This window comes from Carassius gibelio, chromosome A23 (genome assembly GCF_023724105.1).
Source record: "Carassius gibelio isolate Cgi1373 ecotype wild population from Czech Republic chromosome A23, carGib1.2-hapl.c, whole genome shotgun sequence".
Taxonomy (NCBI): domain Eukaryota; kingdom Metazoa; phylum Chordata; class Actinopteri; order Cypriniformes; family Cyprinidae; genus Carassius; species Carassius gibelio.
The window spans coordinates 11,220,467-11,244,155 of record NC_068393.1 but is presented as its reverse complement, the minus strand read 5'-3'; the positions used below and the strand labels follow the sequence as shown (position 1 = coordinate 11,244,155).

Here is a 23,689-nt window from a genome sequence, read left to right as displayed (position 1 = left end):
TACATGAGAAAAGAACAACAATGAAGACAATTAGAAAAAGCCCAGACAAATAAGGCATGTTAGGAAGGGTTACTAGATGAAGCTTCTTCTCTCTAAAATTAACACTGCAGGATAGCATAGGTTTGCAAAGTTATATCTGAACAAACCATAAGACTTCTAGAGCAATGTCCTTTGAACAAACGAGACCAAAGTGGAGATGTTTGGCCATAATACACAGTGCCACATTTGGTTAAAGCCAAAAGAATATATCAGCACAAACACCTCATACCAAAGGTCACACATACTGATGGAGGGTTGATGATTTTGGGCTTGTCTTGTAGCCACAGGACCTGTATCCACAGTCGACCATGAGCTCCTCTGTATACCAGAATATTCTAGAGTCAAATAAGAGGCCATCCGTCCTACAGCTAAAGCTTGGCCATTAGTGATCCCAAGCACAGCAGCAGATCTACAACGAAATGACTGAAAAGAATGAAGGTGCTGCAGCACACTCTAAAAAAATGGTTCTTCAGTGGTTCCTTGGGGATGTTGGGGTGCTATATAGCACTGTATAAAAAACCTGTTAAGCCCCTGCATGGTTCTTCAGTGGTTCTTCAGCGGTTCTTTGGAGTGATTAAGGTGCTATATAGCACCACTGCTGTACATAAAGAAGCAATTAAGCCAGTCATTAAGTTTTTTAACTGTGTTTGCACTTGGATGAGATCAGGGGTGTAGGCAGCGGACAGGCCCGACAGGCACAGGCCCACCCACACTGATGACAGGCCCCCCCAGTTTATTATACAGATATTATATTTGTTAAATTATTGTTTGATCTATTTTAACACAATTAGAGAACTATTATAACATCTCAAATAACTAAAATAAAATGTGTTTTTGCATAATTTTGACTGTTTGCAAAAGTTTGACTGACACCAGTGTTAGCCAATTTTTTTACCAGTCTGTTTCGAGCATGTCACCCGTTTAAATTTGTGCATGTTCACCAGACAGTCTCTGGTGTTCACCCATTCAGTTGGACTATAATTTGCAGCTGTGTGTTAGAAAATGTTACAAAAACCAACAGCAATGCATAATTCTGTGTAAAAAAAAAAAAAAAAGCCCATCCATCAGTCCATAAGTAACTGTAAGACTTTCAGTTCCACGCACGAACCGGATCATTCTGTGAAGCCGGAAAAGCTTAATTTCAAACACCAACTTTAAAAAAAAACAGAAAAAAAAAACAGTTTAACATGGAATACATTTCTTCTCTCTTTATTTATTTATTTTTAGATGTATGTATTTTTTCTTTTTTTTAATGTTCGGACCACAAGTGTAATACTGAGGGAGTAAATTAAACTTAATATAATTGTACATCAGATTTTAAACTCAAGCACAGCAGCAAATCTACAACAGAACAACTGAAAATAATCAAAGTGTTGCAGCAGTCAAAGTCTAGAGCTCATCCTGACTGAAGTCGAGTACACCCCTGAGTGAGACGAGAGCTGTGTATACACTAATTCCCACAAACCTCAATAAACTGGAGTAACGTTGTGAAAAAGAGTGTGCCAGAAGTCCTCCATAATGATGTGAAAGACTGATAAAGTCATACAGAAAATTGTTACTTAAAGTTATTGCTGCTAAAAGTGGATCTACAAGCGACTGAATCAAAGGGTGTCCTTAGTTTATCACACGTCTTTTCCATATTAGCTTTACTTTTGATAAATAAATAACAACACAGTGTGATATGTCATGCATTGTTTATCATCTGAGTTTTTATTTTCCAAATTATAAGACTTGCCAAGAACCAGATTATGTCCTGATACAGAAAACCATGGAATTCAACTGGGTGTCTTTTCTGTTTCACATGACTGTATAAAGCACTAGTGTTTCCTATGTTCTTGGTCAGTTGTTATATGTGTGCTCTGTTCTCTGTTTCCTTGTGTCCTTATTATTTATCTCTGTTATTAAAAAGCTTTGATTAGATCCTTGCCTCTCTTCTCTTTCCGTGCCTGCATCATTATAACAGTAAAAGTCATTTCCAGAGATGGAAAAATTGAATTACATCAAAAAAATCTAATTTGATTACATTTTATGTACATAATAATGTTGTTTCTTACTTTTCTTATCAGATATGAACACTGGGATGTTTTATGTTATATTTAAATCATGCTATGTTTATATTATTTTTAATTAATTAAAACAACTATGTACTGCCTCTTTTTCTGGAACATTTATCTCCCCTGTTTGTTTAATGCTAATTTCACAATTATAATTGTAAGATTTTGTGTCCAATGTGAGACCACCTGAGCAGAACTCATGATAAAATGTTCACTTTACTTAGCACAGCACCTTTAAATGTGGGCAAATGCAATTTGAGGTGTTAAACAGATTAGCTGCCTTTTTCTTCTTCTACTTTTAGTCTAATCATCAGTAGATTTCTAAACTGCCTCACTCAGTAAAGCCACTGATCCCACCAGGCAACTACGTCAAAATGAAAAACTGACAGCTAATGGGAATACAACAGAGAGTGAGGAGAGGTTCTTATGAAACAAAGGATAAACAGACTAATGGAGCAACACGCATTGCCATGTGTGCTAATAAAACAGAGTTGTACCATTGCAATAGGTTGGAGTTATTCAATTGAGATTTTTGTGCCTTATACACATTTGTTCAAGGCACATTGCACAGTTTGATTTAACCAAGTAATGACCCTTAGAGGCACTAATGAGGTAATTAGCCAAATCCCGGTCTGTGGTGTGCAAGTGAGGCCCTTAAGGGTTATGAGCAATATTAATTCATATTTGTGCACTTTAAATAACAGCTCATGTGTTAAAGCAGAGGGTGGATTAGTGCGGTTTCTATGGTTACTGACAGTACGGTGTTTGTTTATTTGTATTGTTTATTGTCTCCTAAGCATTTTTTATTTGTATTTTTTTTCAAAATCTTTCTTGTCTTTCTCAAATGCACAGAGATATACTGCTGGTATTTCTGTTTCTAATAGAAAATGTAGTGATGAAAATTAAGATGACTGAAAACATGATAAACATGACATGCTTCTAGTTTTACTGCATTCTCAGAAGGTACAAAAGGATTATTATTTGTCTTTGCTCATCACTAAAGCAATTATGAAGAAGCTTTGGTCCATCCAGATGCAGGGTCTGGAGAATTTTTCTATTTTACTCTTAAAGTAAAAGTTCACTCAAAAATAAAACTAAACCAACATTAAGATCCAAAAAGGTCATTAAGGCACCATAAAACTAATCCATTCATGTGTGATATGATTCCTATATGTATATGTGTTTATTTTAATACTGTTTTTAATATGACTCCATGTACATTGATCTAAATAAAACACTGTGCTGCAATTAAAACAAGCATCACTTTGGGGCAGAGTTAACAATATTTACCAGATTTTTATTACTTTTATCAAAAATAGTTTATTTAATTATAAACACTTTATCTGATTTACAGTTCAGTTGTAGGGCTTTGGGTGATGTGTGACAAAATTGATGAAGCATGAAAAAGACAAGCTGATAAATCAGTCAGAGCTTTACTAAAAAACATTCAGGGTTAGCATCAACCACGATGGAAAAAGATTCACCTTGTTGACACTCTGTCTCATTCTATCTTGTTTACTGACTGAAAGGTATCATTTTGAAAGGTATCCTTTCCCCTCTTTCTTTGGCCTCTTGTCTCCTCTCTTTGATGAACTCTTGGCTGAGGTTTCTTTTATCTGTGAGACATCTCTCTGTCTGCCAGTGCACTGATGGTTGAAGGTGTCTGGAGTAAAGAGAGCACCTGTGAATGCTTTGAAGCACTTTGACTAAATAATTTATACAATGGACAGGATCTTGGACAAAAGTAATAACATATCTTGCCACTAAAGGCCACTAAGAATTAACTTAAAATGTAACTGACTGACATATCACAGATTCACAGAAAGTCTGTATTGAGTCACTTTCATTTGCACTAGGGTTCACTCCTCCTGCTGCTCTCTCTCAGCATCAGATACACCAGCCAGTACACTGTGCACTCTTAGCTCACTGTGGATAGACACATCACGTCAGCTCTATATTTGCTGATTCTTGGACTCACTAACATGTGTTGTCTTACATTTATTTCCAGGTGTGCTTAGGAGCAAATATCATATTTTTTAGGTGGGCTGTTTATCCTGGATTTGATATGATTTTTGTTCAGACAATTGCATTAGAATATGTCTTGAATAAATAATATTAGATATATGAATAAATAAAAATATGAATGAATGGATACACACAGAGATACATACATATTAATACATAATTGATGGATAATAATAGACATATAAGGAACAGTGGCAAGGAATCCTGTCAAAAGATACATGTACACTGCAAGAAAGAAAAAAAATAAAATAAATCAAATCATATATAAATCATAGTACTATTGCATAACACAATTTTTACTGTTAAAAACAAGAACTATGAATAAAAAAGCTATTAAAAAAAATAGTAATATTTAAATGCAGTAAATGTTTTTAAAAGTATTACATTAAAACATATTTAATTCTTATTTCAAGTTAACATTTCAACTATGAAGGCCCTAAAAAGAAATACATTATTGTAAAAAGTTTGGAACTTATATAGAAATATAGAATTAAAAATATAGAATTTATTTCTGTGATGCAAAACTTTTTAACAGCCATTACTCCAGTCTGCAGTGTCACATCTTTCAGAAATGATTATTATATGATTTGATTCTCAAGAAACATTTCTTATTATTATCAATAGTGATCATTTTTTTTCTGCTTAATATTTTTTTTAGAAAATTTGATTATTATTATTATTATTATTGTTTTTTAAGGAATAACATTAATTTGAAATGTAAATTTAAAAGTATTATTTCTTTTTAAAAGTAAGTAAAGTCATACTTTTTTTATGGTAATGTAGCATGGTTTGAAAATAAGTCTTTTATATACATTCCACTCCCTAGAACCCCAGATTGAACGTCCCTTCTGTATTAAATGTACTGGCCCTTTTTTTCTAATTATGTTTTAATGTACACACACATTTCCAATGTTATTGATTGTGCAAGATTTTAACTTTGATTCACCCCTTCTTCTCCCCCCTTTTTATGGTGAGACGAACTCTAAATATTTGCCAGAACACAGTGCCAGGCCAGTAGCCTATCAGCTATCAGCCACCTATACAGCACTGCCTGCTGCTATATATATGTCAGTCTCATTTTATTTGTATGTTTGTGTCCATGTACTTTCAAGTGCAGTACTAGATTAGTTTCAGGTGCAAACTGTGCCATAAGAAAGATCACAAAAACAAACAGATGGGGGTGAAAGGTACAGAAAACCTCTACATATGCTCATATTCAAAAAGAAAATAAAACAAAAAAAAACTATTACTGAACAAAAAGCTTCAGTAACATACATATTTATGTCATATTACACTTTATGTGGTGAGGTTATACCACATCTCAAAAAGCAATAAAAGACCATTCATGTGCAAAATGTTTGTGCCTCACAGGGCACTTGAATTTCAGGTATTGATAGCAATATATAATACTGGATCATTTTTCATATTGTGAAACCTTCTGTATATAAAAGAGGACATCTTGGGGTTTTCTGTGGTGACCAATTTGCCAAGATTGAAACATGATTTGCTGTTTGTCCTGTAGCAAACAGCTGACTTTCCAACTATCACTTTGTTGATCAATTCATCCCTTATTCAGTCACTCTTGAACCTCTCTTTTTGCATCTCTCCGTTTTTCTGCATATTTGCCTTTTTTGTGTGCATTCATATTCTCTATTCTCTTAAAAAAACCACAGCAAAATAATTGCGTGTGTGCGCACATTTGGCGAATAAACCTGTTTCAGATCATGACTCACCAACTGTATCCAATGTGCTATGAGTTCCAAGTATATATTTGGAATGCTGTAATGTTATTTCATATAGAATTAAGTATGATTTTCATGTATTTTTGCCTAGAACCCCAAAGGTTCTTGTTTTCAGTTTCAACCTTTTCTTTCTTTCTTTTTTTTTTCTAAATATAGAAAGTTAGAGAGCTGAGTCTTACAAGAAGGAGACCTCCTGTCCTTGTAAACTGATTTTTTTCCAAACAAAATTAAATTAACTGGTGTAACAGAAAACAATAAAAGAAGCGCAAGGTTTAGGACTGCAAGGACAATTTTCCAAGAATCAAAGCATAATGTCTCAATTTCCAAGCAATCAGTATTTACTTTAGGGCACTGTAAGTGCTTTCCATTTTTGTAAGATAACAAATCATTATTTTTGAGCAAATTCTGTCACTTGTTACTTAAACTAACAGATATGGGTTGTAGTAGACTTACAGTTCAATAGACAAAGTAGTTAAATTCATTAGAATGACTGATTTATTTTGCCTTCCATGACTATCAGGGCTCACAATGGAAGCAATAAGGACCCTGCTTGTCTTCGTTTTAATGTGTTTGAATAATTAAGACATCAACAATTCATTTGAAAGTCCAAAATAATCAAAGGGGCATAATATATTAAATCATTTAACCACCGCTTTTATGGTTTCAAATCAAACTTTTATTATTATTATTAATGTGACTGAATCAACCCAACTGCATTACGTTAAATCAACAAAAGTATTTTTTCAAAGACAAGATCCTTGTTTATGTAGAAATAGCTACTTAGGGTTAAATTACATATTTTAAGGGTGGACTTGGTAAGTTTTGTTTATGTTTGACTGTTTTATTTGATCCAAAGGTACTAGTGGTTTTGGTCTTTACCCTAATACCTATGGTTCATGGCTGGCTGGTTTTGCACTGAATCACTCTACATACTGGAGCTGTGGGTCAACATAGTTTGTTTCATCACTCCAGCAGAGACTGCTTGTTTGGACAATTTATTTTCCACTCGTACCTATTCTGTTTGGACTGGTGAGTGGATTTGTCAACATTGGTTTTTAGTGTAATGTTGTAATCTCACACTGATTTGAACCATCTGGAGGGTGGCAAACATGATTCTTACCCTCATTTTAAACAATGCTGTTTACCCAGGCTTGGGTTTTATGTTGCGTCTTTATGTATAGTGTATATTTTTGTCATATTATTTAATAGCCTGTTTTGCGTAGATGTATTTTTTTCTGCTTTGTGGAGTAAAATTAATTGATAACTGTCAGAATGTAAAATCAACATTATTAGTAGAAGCAGTAGTAGCTTAGTCAAGGGCGGAATGTGGCCCTATATATTTGCACACATTTATCTAGATCAACCTTGAGGTTCATTTTTTTTTGTTGTGATGCTTGCTGCTGCACAATGGTGCTCTATTATAGGCTATATAGATTTAAAATTATCAGGTATTAATTAGAAATGCTACGCAACAGGTTGTTACTTCTTTTAGATACAAACAATTCTACTATTCATGTATAAGATAAAACCCAACTCAAATATAATCAAAGCTTTATAGGATATAGAAATACAGGCAAATTCTCCACTCGTCCCAAAAATGTAAAAAGTGTAATGCGCGCTCACCTGCAGTACGGTTTTAGCAGCTATCGAGGACACAATAGTGGTGCATATAAATTCGTCTTTGATCAGTCGCTGTCCCATGGTGAAGAGCATCGGAGTGGCCAGGAGAAAAGACGCGACCCACATAGCGCTGATGAGTTTCTTGGTGCGGCTCCGCGACATGATGCTCTTCGCCTTGAACGGGTGGCAGATGGCCATGAAGCGCTCCACGCTCAGGCTGGCGATGTTGAACGCCGTCGCATACGAGCAGCCGTCCCGCAGAAAGTAGTACCCTTTACAAACAGCCTCCCCAAAAGCCCACGGGTGATGCACCCAGATGAAGTTGTACAACTCAATGGGCATGCAGAGGATCAAGATGAGCAGATCGGATATGGCCAGACTCGCCAGGTGATAGTGCACCGTACTCTGAAGGTTTTGTAGAGATTTTTTCGTGAGAAGTGTGTACAGGGTGATCGAGTTCCCCAAACATCCGATTGCAAACAACACGAGATAAATCACAGTAACTAAAACTTTAGAATAGATGTCTGTATTCACGTCCAAATCCTCCTCGGAGACGCTCTCCGTTTCATTGTCTAGAAATTGCTGCGACTGGTTCGCCGAGGAGAGAAGTTTCTGCGTTAGGATGCGCAGGTCTATGAAGTTGCGTCCTGATAGCGTAGTATTAACCTCCATTTTAGTTTTTCAACACCAACACATGACTCAAGTAAAATTAAACATCGTTTTTTTCACACTTGTTCATTTGCAGAGCTGTGGTGAAGTGACCCCTGCTCTAGACTCACTCATACAGGTCTGTGAAAACGAGATGCTCAGAGGCTTTTATACTCTGAGGAGGCGTCTGAGCGCAGACCTTGAGCAATGACGCAGTGCCATTCAACGATTGGTGTATTCATTCATTCATTCATTCATTCATTTATTTTCTGTTAGACTGCTCTATAACCTTGAATATATATGAAAAAGCGTCTCAGTTCTGAGTACTTTATTGAAATATCCTGGATTTAAGGTTAAGCAATATGTTGGACGTTGAATTTATATATATATATATATATATATATATATATATATATATATATATATATATATATATATATATATATTCCATCACCTTTGTTTCCACACGTTCTGACTTGTAACAGTAATTTCTAGGAAGGGAAACTATTTCAGAAAGAAATGTTCCATGAGCAATGCATTGCCTAAATAATGTTTTGGGCTAACGTTTTGATAATGTTATTAAAGAGCAGATAACTTTGAACATACAGTTTATTAACATTACTGGAAGAATTTTTGTTTATAACTTTGAGAGAACCTTGGCAGAACATTCTGAGAACGTTCCCTGTTCGTTAGGAATAGACCTAGTCATCGCTGTTGTTTGCCACTTTTGCACCACTTAGATTTCACTTAGATTTAAAGGCAGCAAACTGAGGTATCATCTTGAGTAGACTGCAAATAGGCAAAATTATATTTTCTGCAGTTTTTCAAGTCAGTATCCACTGTCCTAGTCAATTTTATGGTGTTTACATGACTGGATCTTCAAGAAGCCTCTGTCAGAGTGTAGTAGTACATACAGAATGTGTTATGGATGGCTGCTTTTATTATTTTATGGCCTTTCCTCAGACACCATGAGTGGTGTGTTTGCTATGTCTAGATATAATCTGAATGTTTTGGGATTTAAATAATGAAGCCTTTTTTTTGTTGACATATTTCAGCAACTGTGCTACAGCAATTAATAACCCAAACAACAGTGAAAATGTTCAAAGGTAAGTAACATTTAATTCTACACAATAACTGTGAATCCCTCAGTGTAATGAAAATCTAATGTTATTATGGGTCAGGCCTGTCAGGACTCAGGAATGAGTGGGATAGATGGTGATGGATGGAAATGAGCAGGCATCAGACTGGCCCTCACTGTTGTGATGTCTTTCATCAGCTCTACAGTATCTCTTGTCTAAAGAATAATGGTCTCTGAATGTCCTTTGACTAATAAATCTCTTAACCACCTGCCGCTAATTCTGGATGTCATAAAGAGGATGAAGATGAGCCCCTTCCTTATGTGGTAATCTTCATTAGTAATGACATTATGCAAATCATGCTTTTACATGTCAATTTAACAAAGTGCTATATCATGCCATAGTAGTTTGATGTGTAACTGAAATGACTCGAACCAGACGTCACGCCTCCAGCCTGTCGTGTTTTTCCGGGAAAAATCGGTGCAGACTTTCTTTCTCTTATGAATATAATAAAACTACCAGACCAGAATGAACTCAAAAAGACTTATACATGAATCAGTCAATCGCTTCACTCCATATTCATTGATTTGTAACCCACACATTTGACTATCATGTTATAATCACTTATTGTGTATGTTTTTTTTAATAACTACGGTATTTCTAATATATCATAACCTGGTTATAGGAATCATGTCCAAAATTAGACCCTGCAAGAGTGGGAAAATTCGGACCACATGCTTGGTAAGATAAACATATGATTTATGATACCCCCGAGCCAAGACAATATCAGATTGGTCAAGAAAACATTTGAGGTGTGGCCAACAGGCCAGTTTAAATACTTAGGACACCATAAAATCTTTGCTTTTAGTCTCTAGCTGTGCTTCTGCTATTAGTCATGTCTGTGCTTTTAGTTGTTAGCTTTGCTTCTGCTACTAGTCATGCCTGCTCTTAGTTTTAGCTTTTAGCTTTGCTTCTTAGCTTTAGCTTTTAGCCATGCTGTTTGTCATCACTATTCTTTGAGCGCGGTTGCAGCATGCCTGCCTGCTGCTACTTAGCCACGATGAGAAGGAACACCACCTAGTCTCGTCAAACTTTATACTACTGCGACTACTGAACTTCCGGCCAATCAGCGACATCGGGAAACCCCTTTCACCGGGATTCCCTTTTTCACAGGAGACGCAAGTAACCTCCAGACTGTGACCTTTACTGGTGTATCTAATATAATTTTAACCTCATTGAGGAACTCAATGCGAGCGCTAATTACGTGATTGATGGCTGTTCATGTCTATGCAATTTAACGTATTGCTGTAAACTCGGAATTCCATATTTCCATTCTCTTAAACTCATCTTTTCCTAACTTTCGATCTTCCTGCAAGTTGTGTGAATGTGTGCGTGCGTGCGTTAAGTGTTAGATTAGTTTATATGTCTTAGATTTATCTAATAAAGCCTTATTCATATTGAAAAGAGAAGTATCTTGTGTTTTGTGCTTACAAGTTAATGTCTTAAACTGCCGATCTTGTTACTGTGCTAATTGATAGTGTTTTCACTATACTTTGGATATTAATATCCAGCGCAGATTTGATGTTAAACGGCTCGTTCACTGAACCGCAGGGCATCTCAGTGATCAGCCGTGAAACAGTGATTCTGTTTAAATTCCCTTTAAAATCTTAAATGATTCCCTTTGAGCTAAATTGACCTGTTGCCATTACAGATGTAACTGCTGTGTAACAAGCTTCACAGTTTAAATATATTTATATATATATTTTTTATTAAATGGTTCAAATATTTTTTTTTTTCCAAGCAGTTAATACTAATGTCAACAAAAACAAAATATATGCAGTAAAAAGAATGCATGCATAAAGTGGAATATGACTAAATATTACATGATGTAATTAAATTTAATAATACTATAATAAAAAGATTTTTAATTATTAACTACAGAACTTAACTAACTGATAGAATGGTTAGTGAGTATGGCTGCAAATACAACTAAAAATGTTAAAACCAGATTCAGAGTTAGAAACATCCTTAATAGGCACATTATAGATCCTTAAATGTGTTATTCCTTGCGCTTACATGCCCTTGTTATGGCTTTCCATAAAATCATGACTTCTGAGGTTAGTTATCTCCTCCTATTCCCTCTCCGTTTTGGTAATAACTTTTGTTTCCCACAATCCTAAATCATGCACAAACAGAAAAGGAACGGAGGAAGACAAAAACAAACCAAATCAAACCAAAAATCATTAAAAAACTTAAATAAAAAAACAACAACACAGATACCACATTTATTTAAATGTGTCAGTTAAAGTCCCATTCATTTAATTCATCATGTCGCAGGAGAATGTCTATAGTAGTTCACTAAATCTGAATCTAGATGCTTTATGCAGTCTATATCTACACTTTGTGGTTTGACTCTGTTCCATGAAGATTAATTACCATCTGGTAATTATCATGTTAATTAGATTTCACAGTGATCAAGTTTGAGATAATTCTCAGTGCCCCACTCTTGACCATTTTATAATTTATGGCAATTATTAAAAGTGGCATGACCCAGCACTCATTTTATTTTCTATAAATTGACCCTAGATCTTTTACACAGCAGAAACTCCATTGTTGTGAATGCACAATGTGAATCTGCTGAAGTTAATGCTGCTTTCCTCACTCGCCGCTTTGCATGTGCTAGTGTGTTTAAGTGCTGAAGTCAAGTGTTCTTACAATGTTTCCCATCATTAATATTCAAATCCCATCAAAATAACTCAGGTATTGAATACATTTGATTGCTTGAACATGTGTTGCCAGTGTGTTATATTATTGCATGCCACCTCAATAAGTGGCATGCACCATTGCAATTTTCTTTTGAGACTGATGTGGCAGGCATGTTGGATCTTATTATTGATCTCTGAATAAGAGTTTTATGCAGTGTATGACTGTTCTTATGCACTGCATCTCTTCGTTGTTTACCTGATACTTTTGAAGGACATCTTTGAGGCTTTGTCTTAATATAAAAGTCAATTTTATGCTTTCAGAAACCATTCAGAAATGGGCAATGCACTAATAAGACATTAGCAAATAAGTTTTATATGAGATTTATATGTTGCTTAAAAAATATGCCAGAGTGGTCTACTTAGATCATTTGCCAGGGACTCACTGGGGCATTCAGCCTTGACCTTCTGGTACAGCGAAAAAAAAAAATCTAATTTAAAAATACAACAAAGCAAGGATCATTGAGATAAAAATCAAGCCTATTCCTTTTATAGCTATTCATCCATAGCTATAAAAGTATTTGCCATAAAATAAGAAATATTTAAGGCAATGATTGTGTGCTATAAATACCTTGCAGTCTTGTAAGCACGTTCTTTAAACAGGAAATTAACAAGAAATTCATTATCAGGGAGGGTCGAATGATCTGCCATTTGTGAACTATCAATTTTTCTCGATTATAGAATAATCATTGCCACAAAATTTCCATTGTTTCATCAGTGAGTCTGTTATGCCCACACTCATTTACATTAAGTAATTTACATTTCTTTTTAACCAGTGCAACCCCTCACAAAACAATTTATTGCTCACAACCACTCACAAAGCAAAAGGTACAGAAAGCACATTAATAGCAATTAGCAAATGCAATTGCAATGCTTTCTAAACTACCTTGCAAATGTGTTCATGTATATTCAATTAATCTATTATCTAAGGTAATTAATATTAATAAGATTTATACTTTGAAGAATCCCTCAAAATAAGCTTAGACAACAATAGGAATGTAATACAGATGTGTAGAATTTGTTTTTATCATCGTCATCTTAAACAACTAAGTAAGTAAATAAGCAAGCAAGCAGTTTTTTGTTACTGCAATGAGTCATATGAATGTATACATAATATGAGAAACTGTCACCTTTAATTACACTGGCTGCAGCATCTGTTTTCATGGTCACATGTGCTAAATGCCATAACATGAAGGACTATAAATATAAACACTTTTGTCTGTCTTTCCTGGATGTTCACTGTCCCTTCCTCTGAATGAATGAATAAATCTCCCTTAGAGAGACATTAGCTGAGGTTTGTCTTTGCTCTTTGACTCCCTTTGTCTGAATACCTGGACAATGGCATTTCGTATTTCCTCCCCCTGAATGGTTTACTGGCGGCATGAATAATTCATTTTGGTTACATTTGGTGGATTGTGTATTTTTTTTTTTCTTCATTTGTCCACACAACTTAACCATTAAGCCGTGAGATTCACTACTTTATTACAACCCATTCTCACTCCAAAGGCGTCAAAAACCGAAGCATGGTCAAGCGCCCCTAGCGTCACTTTTATGACGCCAAATGTGCCTCTCGGCGTCGAATATCGAAGCACTACGACCTTCATTGCTTTCAATGGGAAACTTTTGGCGTCAGAATTCGACACGAGGACATGAGATGTTTATCGCTATGAAATCACGTTCAAGAAGTCTCATTCAGCAAACATCGCGATACTTGCTATCAGTTTGGGTGAGTAGTCGTATATACGCTCTTTTAATGCCTTTTATAAAATGTATTCTGTCTTATTTATTAATCAAATTAGTGCCATATGTTTAATCGCTGTATTATATCGGTCATCCGCGGCTGTCTTTGAGTTTCATTGCGTTTAAATAAATGAACACAGCTGCTAATTAGTCTGATTAAACTCTATCTGTCACGTGACGTGCCATAGACCTTCGATCCGTTTTATATTATTATTAATTTCAGGATCAATGATGTAAGTTGTATTTGTAGTAAAATCATGGTAATCACAACACTTACAATAGTAATAAATGAAATGTGAAGTTAAAACACAGTAAACAGGACATTAGTAACTGTAACTGTAGTTTTACTATGGTATATTAATAATCAATACAACAATACAATAATCACCAAACCAGCTATGTTTGTATCACTGTAATGTTAGTGTTTTTATGTGCTTTTATATGACAGATATCACAGTAATCATATGTTCTGTACCATGCTTTTAATACCTTTTAATGTAAATCCAAAAAAAAAAAAAAAAATCCAATTAAAAATAAATAATAAAACATGCATTTTTCCATCTTGCAGTTCTTTCATATCAGTTTATATATATATATATATATATATATATATATATATATATATATATTATATCTAAATATTTTGCTCACAGATCATTATTAACATTCTGTATATAATTCAATTTTATTTACTCTCCCCTTTTTATTATTTTTTATTTTTATTTTTAGCTGAAAAGACATAAAGGCAGTCAGCCCAGTGGTGTTTCTGGAGAGGGATTCCTTCAGAAATGGAGAAGACAGAAAGCTGCGGAGGCAGATATATGCAGCAGTAAGTCTGTGATAGTTTGTCTCTTTTATCAAACATTCCTGCTGTTATAATTTGTACAGCATTTGTTGTTTCTTAAACTGTTGCACTGTCCAAATACCCACACTTGCCATCTTTGCACTTGACCACTTGATTACTTATTTGAAGTCTTTCCTGTATTTGGCCTAGTGTTCGAGTGAGCATGATAACCACAAGTGTGTGTCGAACTTTTCATGACCTGATGACTGTGTTTCCCAATCCTGATCCTGGAGAACCCCAGCACTGCACGGTTTTGGTGTCTCTCTTATCTGCCTTGGAGTCTTCACTGATGAGCTGATGAGTTGAATCAGGTGTGTTTGATCAGGGAGACATCTCAAATGTGCAGTGTTGGGCTTCTCCAGGACCAGGATTGGGAGCCACTGCCTTATGGGACACTTATGTGTTTACAGAGATTTTTAATAACTAATTAGCAATATTTCACATACTGTACATTGGACAGCTTCCCATGACCTCTTGTGAGATCTCGGCAAAAAGTCTGACGATTTATTCCAAAACATGATGCATGATGGGATACACTAAGCTTTGTATAGCGCTCCGGAGCAGTATTGGAGAGGTTTAGTGTGTGTTAAGGACGCTGTGCTTTGGCATTATTAAGACAGTCTCGTTCACACACTGTCACGTACACACACTCTCAAGTGGCCAAGACTGCAAGTGTGGGTATCTGGACAGGGTCAAAGTCTTAAAAATGATCCCTAAACACATCACAGTCTTAATAATCCAGTTTAACACTTGTATGATATTGTACAAGCCCCAGGACAGCCTCATCTGACACTATCAAAAGAATTCATATGACTATAGCTTGCTATTAATTACTTGCTTTCAATAATGGATGCATTTAACTTTTAATTATACAGCATCTTTACAGAGGTGTAATGTACAAGTTGCACGTAATTAATAATATTTCCTTCTTTCTGTCTTACAGGATTTTTTGCAGATAATCCTAATGCTGTTCTTCTTTTTCAGGTCTAAAATATCAAGCTCAACAACTCACTCAAGAGCCAACCCTCACAAACCTTCCTAAAATCTAAAAGAGCTATTACTGAGTCTCAGCGAATCTTGCCATGATCAGCTCTTCCCAGGTACATTTGTTTAGAATATTTTTTTTAATCAACATTTACTCCTCAAATGCTCTGGTCTGAATCTTACTTTAAATTAACTTAATTATGTTTAATGAGCAATATTATTTGCACACAGAGTAAGTAGAGATAATCTTGTTTCACAGAAGAGAAGGAAGACCAAGGAAATGATTTGCTCAGGATGAGGAATGAAGATGGCCATCTTGTGCTCAAACAAACAGAAGTCCTCTGGTATGTGTGTGTTGAAGCAATGCTGTGTTATACAACATTTTATGATGATCTCTCACAGAACTGGTCATGTCAGCCTTGATTTCTTTTTTTACTATAACAATTACAGCATGTTAGCAAAGTGTGACTGGACATTTTTAATATTATGTTTTTAAAAACACACCACCTGTTTTAAAAGTAGACAAGTATCATGAAATTGGTTTAGTTGATATAAACACCAATGTACATTATTTCATTGTTTTCTAAATGTTATGTTATAAATTGTGAATTGATAGTGGATTGGTTTGAAGCCAGGCCTTACACTGCACAGACTAAAACACATTTGTGAGAGAAGTCAGGAACTTTGGAGAAAGATTATAGAGGAAGAAAACACATTTACTGCAACAATAGATTAATTCTAATTCTCTGTAACTTTTTCTTAATTCTTTAATTTTTATTGCAGTATTTTAATTTGTACAGATGATCTCATCAGCCAAATGAGGGGTTTTGACCAAGTGATGCTCTTGAAAGGAGTGAAAGAAGAGGATGTGCTAAATTCTCTTCAGAGAAAAAGCTTCTCAAAAGGTCTCAAAACAGCTTGAAGAATGGTAAGTGTACAGTACTACAAGGGTCATAGTTGCTCACACTGCTAAAATCACACAGAACATAAGCTGAGCTCTCTGTCCATTAAACAACTTCATCTGGATTGTTTGTTTCATTTTGACCAGGTCTGGGATCTTAGGACTGAGAGATCCTCTGGCTGAGAACAAGCTACACCACATCAGTGCTGGATATCAACCACAAACTGTTTCCAGACACGAGAGAAGAAGAACAGGATGGGGAGATGAAACCAGTTTAGATGTGATGATGGGAATCATTATTTTCTGGAACAGTATCTCATGTCTTATATGTATCACATGATCTGTATCACAGTTGACTGGATGGGACTGTGTGACTTTTAAGGACATTTCATCACTCATCTGTGTGAACTGATTTCTATATGAGGTTAATGTATTTTTGATGATAATTATTTTCATTGAATCTTATTCGTCTTGATGCTACTTTATCAACTTTATAGTCTATGCTTCAATAAAATGAAAATGGTGAATATTGTGTTCTGAAGATTCTTGTTAAATACATAATTTTACTAGGTAGGCTGATATGTGTTTATTTTAGACTTGGAAAAACTACATATTAATTATTGGGATTATTTTTTTATTTAAGACATAAACATTTTTGATCGGATTAATAACATCTGGGACATCAGTACACCAGAAAGTAATTTTTTTATATTTTAGTAACAAATATGCAAATTTTTTAGTGAAATAAAGGGAGTTACGAGATTAATTATTCTGCATTACAAGATGGTGCCATGGGCTTTATTGTTACAAACACTTGAGGGATAACTGAGAATGTAGCAGGAATGATCAACCTGGATCTAGTAATGCATTAAAACCAAGGGCACACACATGATGTCCAGCACCTGAGGAGCAAGATACGGGGGTGAGGAGGACATTTTACACTGATTTTTGCTAAATATTATAAATTAATATTCTTAGCACTGCATGAATTTGTCCTTGTGTAATAGTGAAGTATCACAATGTGTATACATTGTCCTTGATTACTGCTTTACAGGTGGGGAATAGATAAAGGCAAGTTGTTGCAGGTTCATCCATTATATTTCTTGCCATATACTTCAAAAATCAAATAAATAATCTATTATTTTCATTATTAAATCATTTCTTTCTAATTTTTCAATGTTTCATCAGATGGCCTCACAATGTCCTGTCAAAAGGTATAATAGTCATGATGAATAGAATAGAAAACAGAGGACTGTGAAAACTGTCAGATATAAATGTGACTCAGCTCAGTTTGTTGTCCATGATGAGGAGAATACATATATGTAGGTTTTACTGCCCTTCTACCCCCAGGGGCCCAGTAGCACCCCCCGGAAGAGCCCAAAACTGTACATTTCAAATGGCTGTAAATCAGAGTCCAATTAACATATCAAAGAGAAAATGGGCAGGATTATTACTTATGCTATGCTGATAAAATAATGTTGAGCTCAGTTTTCAGAAATAAATGGAAAGCTGACATAAAGGCATTTTAAATATTGCTCACTGTAAAATACCACATTTCAGCCTGCCTCTCAAATATATCATAGAGGTTTGCACAATAAACATATTTAGATATCCAGTTTTCCTTAAAATAAATAATTTATTTCGTTTCGTTAATAAAAAGTTTTAAACTACATTACCCACAAGCCTCAGTCGTTCTATCTATGCAAAGGCAACACTAGGGGGCTGTTTTTTGTAGTTCATTGAAGTTATGCTTAGGGTTAGGATTAGGATCTCGCTAAAGATGTCATTTTTGTCAAGATAGCAACACTTCATTGTTGACTTAATATATTACTAATGTGATGATAGCAGCAAAACATACTTTTTTACATGATGCGCTGTTTAATATGGGTTAAAAGATAGTCCAACCACAGACTGTCCTGAAAATTCATAGCCAATGACATCAAAGCTGAGCAGCAGCGACACACTTCCTTATCCATGTATGACCGACGTCTTTCGTTTTTCGGCTGAAGGGATAGATTCGGTTAACAATAGATTAAGCTTGCTACTTATTAGATTCGGTTTTATTAACGTCTTCACCTTCCTCCGTTGTTCAGCTTGACAAACATTGGGCAATATTGATGTGCACATGCCCAGCAGTCGCAGTTGTATCCAACAGACAGATTCCTCTATAATAAATATAAGACACATTTTTAAGATTTGTTTTTTTTTTTTTTTTTGACCAAAGACAAATATATTTACTAATCAAATGACGTGCTTCTAAAATTTACATTGTATATTACATTGTGTTTTAAAGTTAAAATTGTTCACATTTGTGTTTCTGTGATTTACCATTCTCTACCATTTGAACTCTAGGAATAAAAACTGAAATTATAAATGAATGAATGAATGAACAAATAAATACATAAAGCATAATAAACATGCATATTTTTGTAAGGATCTTCCATTATTTATTTATATGTCAAACTCATTTAAAGACAACATGCCCAAATTACTACACTGCATCCTCTGTCACCAAGCTCGTTTTTGCCACCATAAAGAATAAAAAGGCAGTTATGTTGTAAACATTAACTATTTTCAGTATGCAAATGAAAATGCTTTTATTAAAAAACAAAACAGTAAATACAGTATGTCTTTCAGAGAACACTGGAAAAAGTGTTGTGACCAAAATGTTATACAACACAATGTAAATGTTTCAAACTCACAAAAAAACACCATGAAGACATGCATGTCAAGTGTGCAATATATTTTTAATATGGAGCGCTATTTTTAACTATTGTTTTCATCACTGGTTCTGTAATGTATTCATTATGAGCTTATAATTAAAACAAAGTTACATCTTCTGCAAAAATCAAACCACTGCAAAGTCTAATCACTGATCCAGGGACCATTTCTGTGTGTGTGGGTGATAAAGAGTAAACGAGGTGAGTCCTTGTGCATGATGGAGCTACAGCGTTATCCTCAAACAATCCTGTAAGACAGAAAGGAAGGAAATATTAAATTACATTCAACTTATACATTACACTGTGTTTTGTTTAGACCATAAAAGCAGCCTCTGTAAAAACTTGAGAGTGTGTGTATGTGACAGTGTGTGAACGAGACTGTCCCCGGTCTTAATAATGCCAAAGCACAGCATCCTTAACACACACTAAACCTCTCCAATACTGCTCCGGAGCGCTATACAAAGCTTAGTGTATCCCATCATGCATCATGTTTTGGAATAAATCGTCAGACTTTTTGCCGAGATCTCACAAGAGGTCATGGGAAGCTGTCCAATGTACAGTATGTGAAATATTGCTAATTAGTTATTAAAAATCTCTGTAAACACATAAGTGTCCCATAAGGCAGTGGCTCCCAATCCTGGTCCTGGAGAAGCCCAACACTGCACATTTGAGATGTCTCCCTGATCAAACACACCTGATTCAACTCATCAGCTCATCAGTGAAGACTCCAAGGCAGATAAGAGAGACACCAAAACCGTGCAGTGCTGGGGTTCTCCAGGATCAGGATTGGGAAACACAGTCATCAGGTCATGAAAAGTTCGACACACACTTGTGGTTATCATGCTCACTCGAACACTAGGCCAAATACAGGAAAGACTTCAAATAAGTAATCAAGTGGTCAAGTGCAAAGATGGCAAGTGTGGGTATTTGGACAGTGCAACAGTTTAAGAAACAACAAATGCTGTACAAATTATAACAGCAGGAATGTTTGATAAAAGAGACAAACTATCACAGACTTACTGCTGCATATATCTGCCTCCGCAGCTTTCTGTCTTCTCCATTTCTGAAGGAATCCCTCTCCAGAAACACCACTGGGCTGACTGCCTTTATGTCTTTTCAGCTAAAAATAAAAATAAAAAATAATAAAAAGGGGAGAGTATATAAAATTGAATTATATACAGAATGTTAATAATGATCTGTGAGCAAAATATTTAGATATAATATATATATATATATATATATATATATATATATATATATTAGTGCTGTCAAAATTAGCGCGTTAACGCATTTGATTAATTTGAAATATTTAACGCGTTAAAAAATAATAACGCAATTAACGCGGTTGCAGTTTTTTTTTATTTCCAGTTGTGGCCTATGTGTGTTCAACGTGCAAATAAATATGGATAAGACCAAGGAAGGACTTTTAGACGGAAAGTTTCAGTATAAAACTCTGCCGGATTACTCTACAGTCTGCCACAAGAAACATTACTCTTCATTCAGTCTGCCACAAGAAACAGCAACATTAAAATCATGAACTCAAATGTCATTGTTTAAAAAAAAAAAAACAATGACTGTAACAGTGCGTAAATCAGACCTTTCTTTAACGCTAACGTTAATAAGCTTAAACGAAAATAACGAAATAATTGTGTAGCGGAGTATTTTTTGTACACAGTGCCGCGAACTGTCAATCACTCCTGTACGCGTGCATCACTGTCCTCCTCAGCTGCAGCAACTTGCGCTCTCTCTCTTCATCAAGCTTTAAAACAAAAAGGGGACAAAAAGATCATATTGTCTTTGTGCATAGGCTATAGATTAATTAGATAAATGAATATCTAAATTTGTGCCTTGCCGTCTACGGTATTTTTTTAGAACTTAGAAAAAAGATGCTGCAGCCAATGCACAGCCAGCCGGGGCTGCAGGACGACTCAACCTCCGCAGACAGTTTTTAATGTTTATCAGACAATAACTACTCAAGATTTTGCTTTAGTATAATAACTCACAACGAGTTTCACACACCTTCTCCGGCCACGTTGAGTTGTTGACACTTAACAGTGGGAAAAGCGACACATGCGCTATTCACTTGTATTATTTAAGGGTGAATGGGTAATGTAGTTTCTGCTCTGGGTGGGATGAATTAGGAAGCTTTCATTGTGAAGGGCGCTCTGAAAATCGGCAGTGCAGGTAAAAGATTAAAACCTCTATTAAAACAGATGTCCAAATGAGCGTACCGGTACGCTACAAGCACGTTCTGGGCACACGGAGAGGTGGCGGTACGCTCAAGAGCTATATTTGGAAGTGGCGGTACTGAGTACCTGTGCGTACTGGCCCACTTAAAGCACTGGCAATGACTATACTTTGGATTTTTTTTGCAGTCCACTTAGAATTCAACATGGAAATCATTTTTGTTTTTTATTGGCATTGATTGTTTTGAAATTCAAATGGTACTTACATGCCTGTGTTTTTATTTCTGTAATAAATATGGCTTTCAAGCCAACAGTTAATTTGGAGGATATTGATGGTTTATTGCAGGTATGTTGTTTACATGAGAAAATCTGTGTTACAAGTTAAACAAAAATTCCAATAAACAATCATATTTTGAATTTAAATAGTTTCTTTGTCTTGAGTTTACATTAATTATTTACATTTTACATTTACATATCCAAAAAGTTTCAGTCTTTTAATTGCGATTAATCGCGATTAATCGCGATTAATTTTAAAAAATTGTGCGATTAATTAGTTAATTTTTTTTAATCGATTGACAGCACTAATATATATATATATATATATATATAAACTGATATGAAAGAACTGCAAGATGGAAAAATGCATGTTTTATTATTTATTTTTAATTGGATTTTTTTTTTTTTTTGGATTTACATTAAAAGGTATTAAAAGCATGGTACAGAACATATGATTACTGTGATATCTGTCATATAAAAGCACATAAAAACACTAACATTACAGTGATACAAACATAGCTGGTTTGGTGATTATTGTATTGTTGTATTGATTATTAATATACCATAGTAAAACTACAGTTACAGTTACTAATGTCCTGTTTACTGTGTTTTAACTTCACATTTCATTTATTACTATTGTAAGTGTTGTGATTACCATGATTTTACTACAAATACAACTTACATCATTGATCCTGAAATTAATAATAATATAAAACGGATCGAAGGTCTATGGCACGTCACGTGACAGATAGAGTTTAATCAGACTAATTAGCAGCTGTGTTCATTTATTTAAACGCAATGAAACTCAAAGACAGCCGCGGATGACCGATATAATACAGCGATTAAACATATGGCACTAATTTGATTAATAAATAAGACAGAATACATTTTATAAAAGGCATTAAAAGAGCGTATATACGACTACTCACTCAAACTGTGGAACTGATAGCAAGTATCGCGATGTTTGCTGAATGAGACTTCTTGAACGTGATTTCATAGCGATAAACATCTCATGTCCTCGTGTCGAATTCTGACGCCAAAAGTTTCCCATTGAAAGCAATGAAGGTCGTAGTGCTTCGATATTCGACGCCGAGAGGCACATTTGGCGTCATAAAAGTGACGCTAGGGGCGCTTGACCATGCTTCGGTTTTTGACGCCTTTGGAGTGAGAATGGGTTGTTTATTATCTGTTAAATTACATTAGGTATCTTTTCTGTGTCATAAAAGGTATCCTAAGGTCAATGTGTCCACAGAAGACCATTATAAGGGTAGAGATGTGGGGGTTTAGAAAGACAGATGTTAAAAGCAAACGGTCCACCCTTCTGGTATAGATAGCACTTTATTCTGAATACTTGCTCTATGAATACTTTGTGTATTATTGGCATGCATTCATCTGGTGAAATGTCTCACCTCTATTAAGCATTTCTATAGCTGATTACATAGATCGTTAGATTGCATGCAGCATCTTATTAATCTTTTTTGACATTTAAAGGGCACATCGCTTTTGGAAACAGTAGGTCTTCCCTTCAATTACTCTGCAGGTGGAAAGAAAAAGGAAAAAATGCTCCAGGTTCACAGGTGCTGGTGTTGACGTCTGTCTCCAACATTCCTTTGTTTTCATCATTGTTTGATGGATAAAAATAAGGCAGCTGTGATTGTCCTGAAAGGGAAACTTGGAAAAAAAAAAAAGAAAAAGATAGAAGTTTCTGATAAGGTCATCTGTGTTTCCCTGATGCAACATATAAAACCACCAACCTCAGTTAATTTTGTGTGTGTTTTTTTTATGAAAATGATGAGGCTGTGCAGGTGGATTACATAAATCTAGTTGAACAATAAGTTTAAGAGTAGGTTTGGAGTTGACAAAACCAAGCAAATCCAAGCTGGTTGACATTGGGTTCGATGAGTTAACCATCCTCACTATAAGAATTGTCTATTAACTCAGGGTTCGATCCAGAGATTATAATTAACTCAGAGATTATGATTAACTGGAGCATGTGACTTGAAAATATGACATCTGCAGCAAATATCCTATCACAGGAAACATGGAGAGTGCAGTACACTCTTGAGAGAGTT

General features: G+C 35.1%; 1 protein-coding gene and 2 long non-coding RNA genes across 3 annotated transcripts in view; 1 reads left to right on the top strand and 2 right to left on the bottom strand.

The window, feature by feature from the left end:
- Positions 1-8,252, bottom strand: part of LOC127944406 (neurotensin receptor type 1-like) — a 30,576-nt gene extending 22,324 nt beyond the window's left edge. The window contains exon 1 of the mRNA XM_052540302.1: positions 7,484-8,252. Coding sequence (XP_052396262.1) covers positions 7,484-8,152 — 669 coding nt within the window. The 5' untranslated portion in view covers positions 8,153-8,252. The remainder of the gene's footprint in view (positions 1-7,483) is intronic.
- A 7,337-nt stretch (positions 8,253-15,589) lies between these two features.
- LOC127945113 (uncharacterized) lies at positions 15,590-17,269 on the top strand. Its single transcript, XR_008150526.1, has 4 exons — positions 15,590-15,650; positions 15,794-15,878; positions 16,335-16,462; positions 16,583-17,269. It is a non-coding gene; the product is annotated as an uncharacterized LOC127945113 (long non-coding RNA).
- Positions 17,270-19,173: 1,904 nt separating this feature from the next.
- On the bottom strand, positions 19,174-20,292 carry LOC127945050 (uncharacterized). Its single transcript, XR_008150503.1, has 2 exons — positions 20,176-20,292; positions 19,174-19,403 (listed from the first exon to the last, which is right to left on the bottom strand). It is a non-coding gene; the product is annotated as an uncharacterized LOC127945050 (long non-coding RNA).
- Positions 20,293-23,689: the final 3,397 nt, after the last annotated feature.